The sequence below is a fragment of the Polypterus senegalus genome, chromosome 18 (assembly GCF_016835505.1).
Source record: "Polypterus senegalus isolate Bchr_013 chromosome 18, ASM1683550v1, whole genome shotgun sequence".
In the NCBI taxonomy this organism is placed as follows: Eukaryota; Metazoa; Chordata; class Cladistia; order Polypteriformes; family Polypteridae; genus Polypterus; species Polypterus senegalus.
This window is the reverse complement of record NC_053171.1, coordinates 44701165-44717318: the sequence shown is the minus strand read 5'-3', so window position 1 is coordinate 44717318 and position 16154 is coordinate 44701165. Positions and strand designations below refer to the sequence as shown.

The following is a 16154-nucleotide window of genomic DNA, read 5'->3' as shown; positions in this document are numbered from 1 at the left end:
CCGCAGAGTGAATATCTGAGTTATCATAGCCTTTCTGTCAGCTCAAACTAGTCAGACCATTCTCCTCTGACCACTGCCATCAACAAAGTGATTCCATCCGCAGAAGTGTCACTAACTGGATGTTTTTTGTTTTTTTGCACCATTTTGACTAAACTCTAGAGACTGTTGTGTGTGAAAATCCCAGGCGATCAGCAGATATAAAAATACACAGAGCAGCCCATTTGGAACCAACAATCATGCCATGGGCGAAATCACTGTGCTCATATTTTTTCCCCACTCTGTATTTGACGTCAACATTATCTGAAGTTCCTCACCTGTATCTTCATTGCATTAAGGTTACACTGCTGCCACATGATTGGCTGATTAGATAATTGCATGAGAAAGCAATTGCATGTTCAGTGAGTGTCCTGCCAATTCAGGGTCACATTAATGGAATGACCTTTCCCAGGAGCATTAGGTACAAGGCTCAGTCACTCCTGTACCCTCACCGTCATGTCTTGTGGGTGTTTTTGGGAAGTGGGAGGTAAACCAGAGTGCCCTGTGTAAAGCCATTGCAGACATGGGGAGAACATGCATGTTTCTCACAGTGACCAAGCAGGGATTCATAATCAGCCTCTGGTAAAGCTAAAGCAGCAGTGTGAATGACGAGAAATGAAATTAAAGTAGCCCTTCATTTCAGAGAGCTTTCAAGATTGTGTAGTAAAAAAGATAAAGAGCTATTTATGGAGGCAGGGGGAGTGCTGAAACCAGCGAGAGTGAAACAAGCCCACTGCTATTTTAACAGGAACTTGTCAACGCTTCATCTCCATGGCTTCCTGTGCCGAAACCTGACCCGGCATTTGAAAAGAGGAACCTCCAACATGTTGAGCAGCCTGAGGAGTCTAAAGAGCTGTTTGAGGCCAGCAGAAACTCCCCACTAGAGATGGCAGAGTGGAAATCTGAAGAGCAGCTGGAGGCCGAGGTGAGTAACTGCCCACATGAGTGGACTGTATTTGCTGGTGGCCTCCCAAAGCCCATTACACTGCTGAGGGATGCCCTTTTTTAAGTGAAGAAGAGGTGGTGACAGGGCTCAGACTGCAGGTGACTTTACAGGGTGACATGCAAGGTACTGCAGCTGTCATGAAGGAGATGATTTATGGTTCTAACAAGTCTGCATAGGCTTAACTGAGCTTTGGGTCTTCTGATGTCGAGGGCCTGAAGCAAAACATTCTGAGGGTTTCTGAGGGCTGTGAATGTATAAAAAACTGTATTCATGTGCAGCCTGGGACTTGGGACACCCAATGCACCCTCGTGCAGAGAAGACAAGCACAGTGACTATTGAATTCGATTAGACCTTTATTGTCAAATACGCTGAAAGAGTACAGAGAAATTCCTGTGCCACAGTTGCAGGGAGGTAGTGGGGTGGGGAGTTAAGGGAAGTATATACAGGCAAATAAGATGATATATAAATAAATAAGTATAATAAATAAAAGTATGGTCTAATGCACCTGCTTGAAAACAGAAATATGCAGACCTATAGTTTTTGACAAAAGGCAGCATTGTACATACTGTATGTAACATACAGCATAATTACACATAAATCAGCAGGTGGGTACAATACAGGGCAGGTACGATTACGTACCAGAAGTTCATTAACTTTATGCCCTGAGGATGAAGCTGTCCCTGAAGCAGGTGGAGTGTGTTGTGAGGATCCAGTAGCCTTTAGCATAAGGCAGAAGTAAAACTGCAGATGAGCTGGATGGCTATCATCAGAGATGATGGATTGAGCCCTCATCAGACATCGGGTGGCGTACATGGTATGAAGCTGTAGGTCAGCCATAATGCTTTTAGAAGAGGTAGGGCAGTCAGGTTACCAAACTACACCATGATGCAACTCCTCCAGATACATATAATATTGCAGCAGTAGAAGTTCATCAGAATTATGGTTTCCACCCCAAATCTCTTTAGCCTCCTTTGCTGAGCTTTTTTGAGGACACAAGTGATGTTGACAGACCTTGACACACATTCAGTGATCTGGACACCCAGGAACTCGAGGCTGCTAACTGTATGTGCAGTGGAGCCATTAATGTGGAGTGGAGCATGACTGCCTTTGTTCTTCCTAATGTTAGCAATGACCTCCTTTGTTGTGTCAATGTTCTGGGAGAGTTTATTCTCATTGCACTGTACAGTCATGTCTTTTACCTTCTTCCTGTAAGCAACCTCATTATCATCACTGATGAAGCCAAGTATAAACCTGATGATGAAGTTGACCTCTTGCTTTTCTACAAAGTCATAGATGCAGAGGCCTCTATTATGATATTAGAGTAAAAGAAGAGCAATTAACAGCCATAGAAGGTGTAAAATTGAAAAAAAGGGAAGCAGTTGGGGAAGTTGACTGTGGATGTGCTCCGAGGCTGCATACTGTATGTTAGGGCTGCAACGATTAGTCAACGTAATCGACTACAAAAAATCGTTGATGCGGATTTTTTATTGTCGACGCATCATAAACAGAACCTTCAGTAGAGGCTCCAGTCACAAAGAACCACATTGGTTTTTGTAACTGCAATGCACTACATGAACGTCTGGGGGAAGTATCGTTTGTTATTGTTTGTCAAGACGCACACAGTCCTACCAACGCAAGCATCCAGGAGCTGTGGTGCCGGCAACTCTTGGGAGGTAAGTTTTAGCGAGTAAAGTTAGTGCCACGTGTTAACATTGATGTTTGTACTATAATGTGTATATCAAGGTTTCGACAATGATAGTTAACACCTTAAACCGACACATACTTGGGGGTTAATGCACCCCTGGATACCAAATACTTTTCAGCTGCACTTTTTAAGTAAACATCACAATTCACAAAGAAAATGTGAAATTTTAATGGAACACTTTTGCATCACAATTACTGCAACACTGATCATTTTACACACTGCAAATGAACTGTAAAAACTATAAAAAAAAACTACTGCAACAATCTATTACTATATGTTCAATATGCAACTGAAGTCATTGATGAAATTCGGTAAATCATCGAGCCAACTGCGCTTGAACTGGCTGCATGCAAACACACAGGGGTAAACGCTGATGATTGCAGGCTTGTCTAGTGCAGCGGCTGAATCCCAGGGATAGTGGTGCTGCAGTGCTGCCGGGGCTGGCAGTGGTCGTGTACTGGCTGCTCAATGAATATACGCCACTGACTGATCAGCTCTGGCGTGCTGGCAAATTGCTCTGTGAAGCAATTATAGCCGGTTGCGAGGTTCAATTAATGTACGTCGCTGAATATACTTGCCCCCTGCATGCTGGCAAATTACACTGACACACGACTATAGCCGGTTGCAGCATTCAATGAATATATGTACATCGCCGAATACACCCGACTCCAGCTTGCTGGCAACTTGCACTGAGAAACAACTTTAGCCGGTTGCGGAGTTCAATGAATGTATGTTATTGAATATATATTGCCACATATACTCGGCTTTGGCGTGCTTCCAAATTGCACTGGAAACCGACTCTAGCCTGGTTGCAGTGTTCAACGAATGTACTTTTCCGAATATACTCGGCTCCGGTGTGCTTGCAGTAATTACCTTGTTACGTATTTTAGTCTGTTATTTTTTTACTTTGGCATAATATAGTACATGATGTGATAAACTACAACACTTTTCTTTCAGAGTGTGATGATTAAAACATCTTTCTCTGTCTGCAAAATCATTGTTATGTATTCCTGCTACCTCTACTCTCTCTGAGTGTCTGTTCTCAGCAGCTGGGAACATTGTCTCAAAGAAGAGAGCCAGCCTCACACCAGAGCACGTCGAAATGTTCATGTTCTTGCACTGCAATCAGGAATATATGAACTGAATCTTTTATAAACTGTACATTATTGTTTTATTTTATTTGAATTGAAGTTTTATTTAAATTTTTAGACTTTTAAGACAAACCAGTGGCCATTTTTGGTTAATTTAAATGCACTTTTTTTTGTTTAAAGACTATGTGCACTTTAGTTTGTATTGTTAAATGTCTTTATTTTTTATTGTGATGGTCACACTAATATAAAAATTCTGATTATTTTCAAATTCGTATGTTTCACTGGTTGTTATTTTAACTTTATTTTTTAACTTTATTTTAACTTGATTATTATTAATTTTAATCGTGTTAATGCAGAGACATCAGGGTGACATTCACAGGTGGACAGACATGAGCAGATAAGGTAAGACATGCACTGAAGCCCAGAACGGGATGTGCAACCACAGGTCAAAATAGTCAGGCATGAAATAATCGTGACTAATCGGAAAAAAATGGAACGATTAGTCGACTACCAAAATAATCATTAGTTGCAGCCCTACTGTATGTACAATACAGGTACTTGACTTGAGGGGATACCAGATATCACTAGAGAGAAATCTCACCCTAGTGCCCAGTCGCTGTCCCACTTTATTTCACGTCTTCACATGGAGAGGCTGGCCATGAAGTCGGGGCCTTTGAGTCAGAAAAAACATCCTTACCTAGCTGAGCTAAAGGGAACCATCAGGATAAAGAAGAGCTAGTAGACTTGAAGGAAGGTCCCAACTTCACAGCATTGACCAATGTTACAATGCATGGCTTAAAGTATATGGCTTGTTTGGTAATGTCTCTTTAGGGTTTCTGTTTGTAGTATAACCCCTGATTGACCCCAAATGCAGGCTTCCAGACCTCTCTATACTAACTACAAGATCACTGTTCAGGTAATGAATGAACTTGGTTGTACTTTCTGTAGAGAATACAATTTATGGAGCTTTACAATGCTGCATTAAGCAAGAGTGCTGCCATCTCACACAATGGTGGCACCAGAGCAAGCAACCTACAGCCAATGTTAAGAACAGACTGCTTGATCCAAATCAGTCAGGCTTTAAGAGGGACCATTCCACCAAGACAACCAGATCCACCTTGCTAACCCTGGCATCATAGAGACTGTGCTCCCGTGGTTTGAGTCCTACCTATTTGGCAGACCCTACTGTGTGTCCTGATGAAGAGAGATGTCAGGGGTTCCCCAAGGATCAGTGCTTGGTCATGTCCTCTCTGTATACATCTCCTCACTTGGCCCTATCATTCTTCCCATGGTTTCTCTTACCATTGTTATGCTGATGACCACCCGGTATCCGCTAGAATCTCTGCATGTCTCATTGATATTGCAACCTTGGATGAAGGAGCAACATCTCCAGCTCAAACTGAAAAAGTAGGACTTTCTTGTTATATTAGCTCAACTGTGTATTCAGCACACCATCTTGGTTCAGCTTGGCTCATTATCACGAACAAACACCAAGTCTGTTGCCACCCTGAAGTGGTGATTGATGACCATCTCTCCTTTACTGCAATGGCCTCTCGATCTTGCAGATTCACTCTCTATAGCTTCTGCAAGATCAGAACGTACATAACAGAGTATGCAGCACTCCTCCTGATCCAGGCTTTAGTCTTGTCATGTATGAACTGCTGGAACTGTCTGCTAGCAGGGGTACCAATGTGTGTTACCAAGCCTCCGCAGATGATTCAAAATGCAGTGGCATGACTGGTGTTGAACAAGCTGGGGGGGAAACATGTCTCTCCTATTTTCAGATTACTATATTGGCCTCCTGTAGCAGCACAAATTAAGATCATTGAGTCAGCACCTATGTATGTGGAGGTCTATGATGAATGGTGTCTGGTGATGTCACCTCTACATGGTATCAAATCCCAATCCAGATGCCATATGGAATGAGCTCCCTCCTTTCAAACTCCTGATTTCCTCAATGTGTTTAAGAAGCATTTGAAGACACTCATTTGGTGAATTTCCGTCCAACTGATATTAGCTGTTAGGTTTTGTAATTTAGGAATTCTAATTTTCTTGTTTTTTATTCTGAGCTCTCCACTTGTGATGAGCAGTTTTGTACCTTTGTCCTGTAACACATTCCTAAATAGTTCTTCAGACTGATGTTCATTTGATTATGTCAACTTCTTTTGTAAGTCACTTTAGAAAAAAAAATCTGCTAAGTGAATAAATAAATATAGGACCATACAGTCCAATAAGCCACAAGTTGCTACTGGATTCTTCATTTGCCCCTCAAGTCACATTTCAGGAATAAGAGTCCAAAGAGACCACATCCATTTCTTTCTCACCTGACTGAGTGTTTTGTTACTAAAAAAAAAGTTGTTCTTTGTTCTTGAAGGGCGGAAGTGTTTTTGTCTGGGAAACATGCCTCTGACATCATTGCGTTTTCAATGCCTGCCTTAATGGTCTGAGTTTCTTTTAGATTTGCATGCCAAAGATGCAATTATGCCTTTTGTTGCCATGTGGTAAACATTTTACTTACTTGTTTTTATTTTCTTCCCCTTGTAAGTACATCTGAAGGCAGACTAAATGAACTTGCTAAGCTTCACTTCTCTGATTGAGCTGAAGGTTTTTATTGCGGTTCCTAAAGTCCTTTGTCTCAATTTTGTTTTTAGGGCACTAGCCTGTTGCTCGAGTCAAAGAATTTTACTGACCCCTGCATTGTTTCACTGGATGATGGTGATCTAATGCAGACATCCAGTAACTCAGTCATAGCTGAAGAGTATGAAGAGAAAGAAAAAACAGTCCAGCGAGTCCTGGCCGAGCTGTCAGAGGAGTGGAAGACCTTAAAGACGTAAGCCTTTATGTCACTTAATTGTCAGTATTAAACTTGCTGGCATTTAAAGAAGGACACTTGACAAAGGGGATCAGACAATATGACTTGTCTAGCTAGCTGACTGACTCTGCCCAGTTGTGCCACTTCTTGATTACGAGTACTGTTAACAAAGGCTTGGCAAACCCATCACCCTGAAGGGGAGTATTAATCATGAAATGATGGCTTGTTTCCCAGATGATCGGTGCCATGCAATCATAAGCATTGTGATGGAATGAAATACTGCCAGGATTTTGGCGGCAATCACTCTTACAAGTGATGACTGACAGCTTTAAAAAAGGTTAATTTTAATAGTTTTTTCTTGATTCATGACCTTTTATTTCTTTTATGCCACCAGGAGTTCCTTCAGGAGCAGTAAAGGTCACCCAGAAAACATCCAAGATTTTCTTAGGACCATCGAAAAAGAGAAGTTTCTCCTGAGAGAGTTACGAAATAGGTTGCAGGAGCTTCCTGAGACTGACAGACAGACTGCACATGTTCGATTTGAAGAGCTGGAGCAGAGGTGGGAGCAGCTTGAGGCCATTGCGGAGGGCACCAATGAGCAGATATCCCTGGGATCTCAGGAACTTTGCTGTGTTTTGGAGGAACGCCAGGACCTGCAGAGCTTTCAAGAGAGCCTACAGAACTCCTGCAGCCTTGCAAGCAGCTCCCCAGATAAGTTGGAGAGTGGTACGACACTGCACACTGATGTCTCAGCCACCGGTCAGAGACTTGATCACTTGAAGAAGCATTCTGAGGAGCTGCTGCACAGCTCGCTGAGAGAGGAAGACGGTCAGAATTCCTTGATGGATTTACAGCAAAAGTTAGAGCTCCTACAGGAGAAGGTTCCTGTGAGCACTGGCAGAGCAGAAGGCCCTGCGACTGTTGAAATGGCAGAGAAGTTGAAGAGAGACTTTGAAAGGCTGAAGGCACTGGACAGCAACCTCACATGTGAAAGCAAAATTGCTCTGTTTCCTGAAGATCTCCGGAGCTCCATAAAGCAGCTATCTACCACACTGTCAGAGGTTGTTGCTATGCATCCTGACATGGACACTGTGACCTTAAGGATAAACGAAATGGCAGCTACCATGGGAGAGGCAGAAGTTAGCAGTTTGCTTTCCTTGTTGCAAACCATTGTCACTTTGATAAAGACAGTTGAAATGAAGACATCAGAGAAGTTGCAGAAGCAGCAGGGTGACTTAAAGGCCCGGGAGGATCTCTTTGAAAGAATTGAGTCTCTTGCCTTATGGTTGCGTTTGCATGGTGAAAAGAGTCTACCTGTTGAAGAATTTAGTAGCGAAAGCATGTCTTATGATTTTGAGGGCCAGGTCAATGAGACCACCTGTATCTTGCAAGAGGCAGATGAAAAACAGAAGGTCATGGCTTCTCTTTTAAGTGAGAGCCAGGAGATCTCTGACAAGTTGAGTGTAACTGAGAACGACTACCTCAGTGAAAGATTAAAGAGCCTCCAGAAAGGCATTGGAAGTGTAACCCAAGGCCAGAAAAGAAGACTTCTGAAAATTCAGGAGTTAATGGAGGCACACCAGAGAATGACCGCACAGCTCAAAGGCTTAGAAGATGACATTAGCAAGACTCAGCATATTGTAGAAGAAGAGGAAGCTACCTTGACTCAACAGACTCTCTCACTCAGTCGTTCTTTGCCATTGAAGGTATCAGAACTGAGATCCCAGCTTGAACAGTTAAAGTTGAGCCATTTTGAGCAGCCTGTAAAGGTCAGCCAAGTCCAGTCTAAGCTAGAAGACTTGGAGGCAAAACTGGAGAAGTTACTTGGGCAGGTGACAAAGTATGAAAATTTTGAAGCCTCCCTGCTGAATTTATTAGTTCTTCAGGGTAGTGTGGAAGAGCAGATGTTGCTTCTGAAAGAAGAAGGCTGTGATCCAGTAAGCAGGCTGGCCGAGTTCCAGCGTGTCCTCCAAGACAGCACTCGCTGCAGGGCTCTCTGTGAGCAAGCCAATGAGAATTTCAAGATGATCTCTTCAATGCTGGACCTATCCTTAAAGAAGACCACTGAAATGAAACTTGAGACTTTGATGAACGACTGTAATAGATGCGTACAAGTCCTTCAGGAGGAGTCCGCCGAGCTTGAAGAACAGCTATCAACCCCACTCGAGGTGCCAAAAGTGCAGGAAGCGGCACAGGACTTCTTGAGGCAAAAGAAACTGGAAATGCAGCAGCCTTTGTGTGTATCACTAGACCCCTCTGTGATCGAACAGCAACTTCACAAGTGTGAAGCTCTACAGAGTCAACTTGACAGTCTGGGGTACGTCGCCAGAGCCCAGAGCATCAAGAAGCGCAGGCCTGAAGTTGACTCATCCCCAGATGAAAATGTCTTTGAGCTGGAAGAATTGGAAGAAGAAATTAGGGAAGACTGCCTCTTACGCATGGTAGGTCATCAATTGAGCAGTGTTGCAGACCTAGACAACAAAATCCCAAGAAGCCACAGTTAACTTCTGATTCAAACGCAGTTCATCATACAGGGAGGCAGGAGCAAGAATGGCTGAGCCATTAATATCCAGTTATTATAGCTTACTGTGTTTTGGTCAGGTAGACTTGTAAAAACTGAAACGGTTGAGTTCCATATTAGAATGGAAAATGCTGATATACCATACTTTCACATGTGAAAGCTTTTCCAGTGATATGAGATACATTTAAGGTATTTTTTCATGCAAAGCTAATTTTGAGCATCATTTATATGTCATAGGAACCTTAATAGAGCTCCTGAGTGTTGTGAATTTTGGCCTCCAAAAAAAAAAAAAGGCCTGGAAAATACAAAGAAATCCTAAGGTTAACATTCCAAAAAGTCCAGAGGCCTACAAAATCACTACAAGTGAGATAGGGAGCACAAACAGTCTTGAACCAAATAAACAAAATGATGTATTCATTTCATGTAATAAATCTGTAAAGCGTTGAAACTTCCAAACTGTTGTAACATCTTAAGGAGGCAGCTAAATAGAATAGTAGTGTCCCAAAGATAGATGCAGTCAATAGCTAGGCAAAGTTCTAAACCAAAAAATCAGTCCCATCTTTCTTCTGAACTCAAAACACTAACCAGAAATCTTAAGATGATGTCACATTATGTGTCATCTAGTTATTGGGTTTGTCAGATTTACCAAATTCACTTGCTGATCTCACCCCTGGACCCATATCAGTTTGCACGACTGAACATCGCTGCCCATGTCACATTCACCAACTATGTGCTGACTCTACCGCACAGTTGTGTTCGCTCCTTTTTATGACAGCTAAGAGCACGCTGCCTAGGGAATCAATCCCCTGATGGGTTTATCCATTCCCGGGAATTTGGGAATCCCGCATCACCCAGGGATGACACAGGGCATTGGCATCTCACATGTGAACGGTTTTAGAACAACCGACACTTATTTTTTAATAAAACTACTGCAATATGTTGACAGCAATAAAAGACTAACCTTATCTACAAGCAGTTCATGCTGTCATATAAGTACATGTATCTAGTTAGTTGCGGTAATAAGAGCGTAGAAAGCACAACGTGTCCAGTGTGCGGTCGTCCAGGCGAGAGCACACATTCATGCAGAGTACGCCAGCCGCTGAGAAAGCACACTCTGCCTCCACTGAAGTAGGCGGCACAGTCATCAGATACTGATACACTTGTTCTAAACAACGCCCGCGCTTGCCGTTGCTCTGAAACACCGCCATTTCAGCTTTTACTGATGCATCCAGTTTCTTGTCATCATTCTGTGATGGCAGGTTTCTTGGCACAGATAATGCGGATGCAACAGACTGACGCATTGCAATTTCAAGTTGCTGTTCAAAGCTGTTGTCTGACAGACATCAATGAAGTCTGCCCCGTCCCGGCATTCGTGAGCTGCAGAGTGCAGAATCCTCACAGTCCACTGTGCTCAGTTTTAGTGGGAACCAGGAGACTGACGACTGCTGCTGGTCTGTTGTTGACTGAATTAATTGGCAACACACTACACCGTGGGCCAAAAAACCATGCCACTTAATTATTTTCAACTATAACTCTGTTATTTCGTGATCGATTTTTACATTTTTACACGCTATATATATACGAGCTTGGCCGTTCCCGGTTTCCCGGGAATTACAGCAGTCTCATTCCCGGGGATGCCAGAATGAAAAATGTCCAGGAATCCTGGGCTCCCGATTAATGGATTCCCTAACACTGCCAGATGGCGCCGGTGCTGTACAAAGGGTTGACATCAATGGTGAGTTCAGCCACAATCTTGGCCTGTTTTTTCTTCTTTCCATTCTGTCATGGTATGTAAAACATAAGGCATCAGACACATAAGCTTCTCTTCTGTTTGTGAAGTTCAAAGAACCCCGTGTTTCTTATTCCTTGTCACCGCATTCTATACATTGTATTTGGGAATGAGCATTCACTGGCTGTCATCTCTCATGCACACAGAGCCCACCCCTATGACTCAAACCTGTTTGATTTAGTTTAGCTGAGTGAGTCACTGGACATGTCACAGTTAGCTAATGGCTTCACGGGAGTGAGCCGCTGACTGCCTCCAACTCACTAAAATTATTGATATGAAGGCTACAACTAAAAATCTCTGGAAAAATGATCTAATGTGACATGGCCTTTGGTTGAAAAGTCAAAGCATTAGGATTGAAATCAGAATTTTTTTTAGAAAAGCACACACTAATGAAGATATTTTTTTTGTGCTTTTATCTGCAAACTGGAATAATCAAGAAGTGCACAACACTGACCTTTTGAAGTGTCACGCAGGTGATGTCTCACACTGCACATCCCTGCATATTAAAACACAGTAACATATAAAAAGCATGGTGACTTCTAAAAAAAATGATAATGGCAGTGAAGTATTTGCTATTTTTAACGTTCTTACATAAACTTTGGATAACTTTATAAATAAATTAGTTTCTCAGGTCCTGGCAGTTCATTGTGAATGCACTCTGAGGTTGGTGAGTTCTTGTGCCCTTTTCTGTGCCTTTTGTGAACTTCTGGATTTTCAGCCTGTTTTCTTTGTTTTTGACTTTGCCTTGAATATCTGTGTTGGAACTTGTTCGCCTTGAATTGCCCTTCCTAGTTGCCTAGTGTGCTCCACAGAGCTTGATGTATTTTCCAAACATTTTGAGACATAAATCATTTTTATAAAGATTCAGTGTTTGCCCTTAAAGCAAGCCAGGGTTTGATGGTGATATCCCCCTCTAGTGGATATTATTTGGAAGTGCTTTTGGAGCTTATTGGAATGTATGTGCTTTGGGACTTTTAAGTTCACAACAATATTAGGGAGATCGCTAAAGATGGTAAGCTAGCAAACGTCTTTCTGTTTTACTGTAAAGATTAAAAGACCAGAACTAGTAACTACAGACCAGTTAGTTTAATATGTGGCAGAAAAATGAATATATTTTATTTATATGGCATCTTTCCCATGCTCAAGCCAGTAGATATCAGACACTTGTAGTTTGATGGCGTATGAAAAATTGTCCACCATCTGTCCATTTTTTGACCTTCCTAATTTAACTTAGGGTCACAGAGGCCAGAGTTTATCCTGACAGCATTAGGCCCAAGCACTACATTCATGTACACACTCTCACTCGATATTTTCTAAAACTGACTGGATACAGACCGCTGCGGATGCACACTCCATTCTGTTTATAGTACAATCATGTGTGCATGACACTATGTTGAATCACAATCATTCCATGCATGCACGCTGGCCTTGTTTGAAAATGTCCATATATTTTGTTGTCTAGCACATGTGCAATCGACATGTACAGGAGTGCTCAGTACCACACAGACATGCGAACCACACGGTAACTAATGTGCCGACTGCTGATGAAATTTACATCACACAGACACACAAAGTATAACCAAGCTTTCAGAATTTCAGCCTGCATATCTTTGAGATTTGGTTAGGAAACCAAAGCAACAGGAGAAAAACTTACGCAGAACATGAAGGTGCTAACGACACACATACAGTAATCAAACATGGCCTTCTGTAGCCGTGTAAGTTAATTGGTGATTCTAAATGGCTGTTATATAAGTGGGCTTTATGTTGGATTGGCACCTTGTATAGGGCTGCATCCTGTCTTGCCTCCGATGCTTCCATATTGGATTTCAGCCTCACAAATGTGAACTGGATTATATAGAGTGGAAAACATTATGCATGTTTTAAAGAAATGTGAAATGACTTAGTAGAGTGGATCCCAGCTGTTAACATTAAAATGAGTTCTTCAACAAGAACATTGGGGCAGAAAGCTGATTATTGGTCCACAAATGTTAAGAATATATCTCTTCAATAATAAAACCATAGGTAGATGGAAAAGTTTTGCCAAGAAGTGTGATCAAAGTGCATTAAGGGCATTGGAAACCCTCAAATCATGACTTGCACATTGTAGGTGAATGTGGTATTGGGGTTATGTTGGATTAAAGGTCCATTCTTGCTATACTTTTTTGTCAGTCATTTTCCAACCCACTATATCCCTGTTTTCTTGTAATCATAATTTAAAATTCTGGGTTTCAAAGCACACTGTTCACAATTTAGACCCAAACTTCCTATGTCATCCATTTATCGTGGCTCCTGCTGGGATGATCAAGGATTGCATGTCCAACAACAGGATACCAACCACTTTGGGCACCTGTGTGATGGGACACCTGCGTTTAATGCAATCAATTACCCCCAAGCAAAGCATATGAACTGGAGATCTAGTTGGCTCTGAATTCAGTACCTTCATCACCCTTTGTATTTTTGGATTTCAGTCAAATTTGGTTCTAGAGTTGTACGCCTCTTGATCTTCCATTTGAATTTCTCCTTTGCTCCTTTACCATTTGCGCACTTGCTAGTCAGGGCTGAAAGCCTGACTGGTGTTAAATCCTGAATGCCAGACTCTTCCATAGCCTCATTTAAAAGACCACCACAAGCACAGTCTATGGGCTTTGTATTTCCATTTCACCTTTCTCTTTCTATGTTTCTCTCATTCAGGAAATGCTCATGAAAGCCCAGGAAATGGTCAGGCGCTATGATGCTGCTGTCAAGGAAGCATTTGTCTTGCTGGATGAGACTGAAGCCAAACTGCTGTCTTCCCCTGTTCATCCCGGCAACTGTGAACAGCTCCTCCAACAAATCGAGGACGATCTTGTGGCAAGTGAAGATGACTTTGAGCACCGTATTGATGACATCCAGAACTTCTCCTCTTTGCTACAATCCTTGCCAAACGCAGACCCAAAGGTGCAGCATGCCAAAGTGCTCAGTGACCTGTTAACAAGAAAAGTGGTGTTAGGAGGGCAACTCGAGATCCGACGGCAGCTTCTTCAAAGGTAACTTGGGTCTGTTTGCTACTTGCTGGGTGGATACTGTGTCACCTCTGAGCACCCAATGCTTCATTGTTCGTCTTTCCCTACATACCTCAAGCATCTTAACCATGCAGATCTTCACGTGTATCACTGATAATCATACGTAAAAGAGATGAGCCTTTTAGTGGTTTTGGTGAATCATTGTCAGAAATCTGGTATTTAATGGGTATAACTTGGAATAGAACCAGCACAGTGATGTGTGACTGCAGTTCTGAGGTGTCTCCTTATGTCTGTGAGTACTGGTGCTTCTATATAACTGGATTGTTAAGAGTGAATGGAAAACAAAGAAAAGGACACGTACTATTCATCCATGCTTGTAAAAGTACTACAGATCTATTCGTTGCTCCTGTCATGCTGGTGAATTTGTATTTTTATACTTGTTCTAAAAACAAGATGAAAAATAAATAAAGTTTTGGGATCCCAGAGGGATCAAAGAAAAGGTTAGAAAAGGAATAAAGAAATAATGTTCAATCACCATATTGTAATCAAACACTGAGCTTCGCATTGAAAAAAAGAAGTTCCATCCTTCTGGGAAGATGGTCCGACAATGAAAGTTGATTTCAAGTGATGTTATGATATCAATTTTGATGTAGATCTTGATGAGGCAGGGTGGAAACGATGTCCTATATCCCTGAAGACATTCTCTTCAAGTCTCAAGGCCATTGCAAAAGAGGAGTTACAGACTGTGTAAAATCCTCAATCATCCCTTTGACAAGATCCAGTAAAACAGTCCTCATGCCTGCATGTTTGACACTGTAATTATTTTTTAATGTGGTACTCATTTTGTCTGTAGCTGCCCCTCCTAGATGTTTATATCACAAAACTGTTGTTAGGATTGAGAGCACTCAGGATAGCAAAAGGATGTGAGTCTTCTAAAGGACTCACAGAACCAGGCCTGCTTAAGATAGGCCTCACCACAGGCACCCTGATCTCAAACTTTAATGGCAGGCTTCAGCCTATCCAGGCTCAAAAAATGGAGAACAGGCTTATAAAGTTCAAAATACTTGAAATGTCCCAAAATATACAAAAATACCTCTTAAGAGAAAGAACAACTTTAAATCATGTGGCTTGAAGAACTAGTCCAGAAACAATGCTTACTAGAAAGAGTATTTATTTGAAATCAATGAAAAAATAGAATAAAAATGGCAAAAGCCATAAAAATGCAAACCACAACAATCAAATCTTTATCTGAAATTCAATAATAGTAAACCAACACAGAAGCCAGAAAAAGATGATAATGATGAGATAATGCCCTTCTCCAAATACTCATAATCAAGTACAATGAACCACTGAAGGACCTGCTCCACATATACTGGGTGAGAGTGGTCCTTCAGCTGTGACATCAACGTGGCTCCACCTCTTGGAGTCCTACTCACAAAACACAAGGAACAATGAAGAACACATAATGCATATATAGTAAATAATAAATAAACAGAACAATACAAACAGAAATGACATGATTACAATAAACATATAAAAATAATACTTTAAAATAAACAAAGAAGGCACCAAAAAGGAAAATTAACATAAGCCATGGAACACACCCTGGCTATAACATAACAGTTGTGCCAAGTCTTTTGGTCCTGGACCTTTTTTTTCCAGGTGACGAAGAGTCTGAATTTAAGTTGACATAGGCAGTTATTGATGTTGAGGTGGCATTTTGTGTCGTGGTCTTCTACGTGACTGCTCTTATTCTTGTGGCTGTCTTCAAATACTGTATATGTGATCAGCTAATGGATTGTCCCTTAATGTTCACAGCCGTCTGTTTCTGATGATGGTGCTGACTTCTGGTTGTCGATTGCCTTTGCATACTTCTTTGTTCATTATGAGTCATGCGTATGATATTTAAATGATTCGTCTGAGACCCCAGTTACTGACACGCCACATGGTGTAGAGACAAATTGTAGTCTCAGGTGATGCACTGGAAAGCCACCTGCTCCACATTCTGATCACAATATGGAATATGCTAGTTTCTGTGGCCTGGATTATAACTTCGGACAGTTCATTTCTGAGCTCAGTGGATTGGGTTTATGCTGTATAACGTCCAGCAAAATCAGAATCTCTTCCACCATATTGACCATGAATTCCTCCATAGTCTAAGTTTTTAAAGGTTTGATGTCTTCATTTCAAGCCTGGCCACCCAGGGTAAGCCGTGCATTCAAGAAGCGATTAATAATTGTCTTAAGTTTAGG

The 16154-nt window shown here is 41.7% G+C and overlaps 1 protein-coding gene across 12 annotated transcripts in view; it reads left to right on the top strand.

Moving 5' to 3' along the window:
- Window positions 1-16154, top strand: part of syne2b (spectrin repeat containing, nuclear envelope 2b) — a 437867-nt gene that overhangs the window by 196726 nt on the left and 224987 nt on the right. For all 12 annotated transcript variants that reach the window (XM_039741095.1, XM_039741096.1, XM_039741103.1 and 9 more), the window contains 4 exons: window positions 785-961; window positions 6430-6608; window positions 6985-9031; window positions 13592-13926. In XM_039741095.1, coding sequence (XP_039597029.1) covers window positions 785-961; window positions 6430-6608; window positions 6985-9031; window positions 13592-13926 — 2738 coding nt within the window. The remainder of the gene's footprint in view (window positions 1-784; window positions 962-6429; window positions 6609-6984; window positions 9032-13591; window positions 13927-16154) is intronic.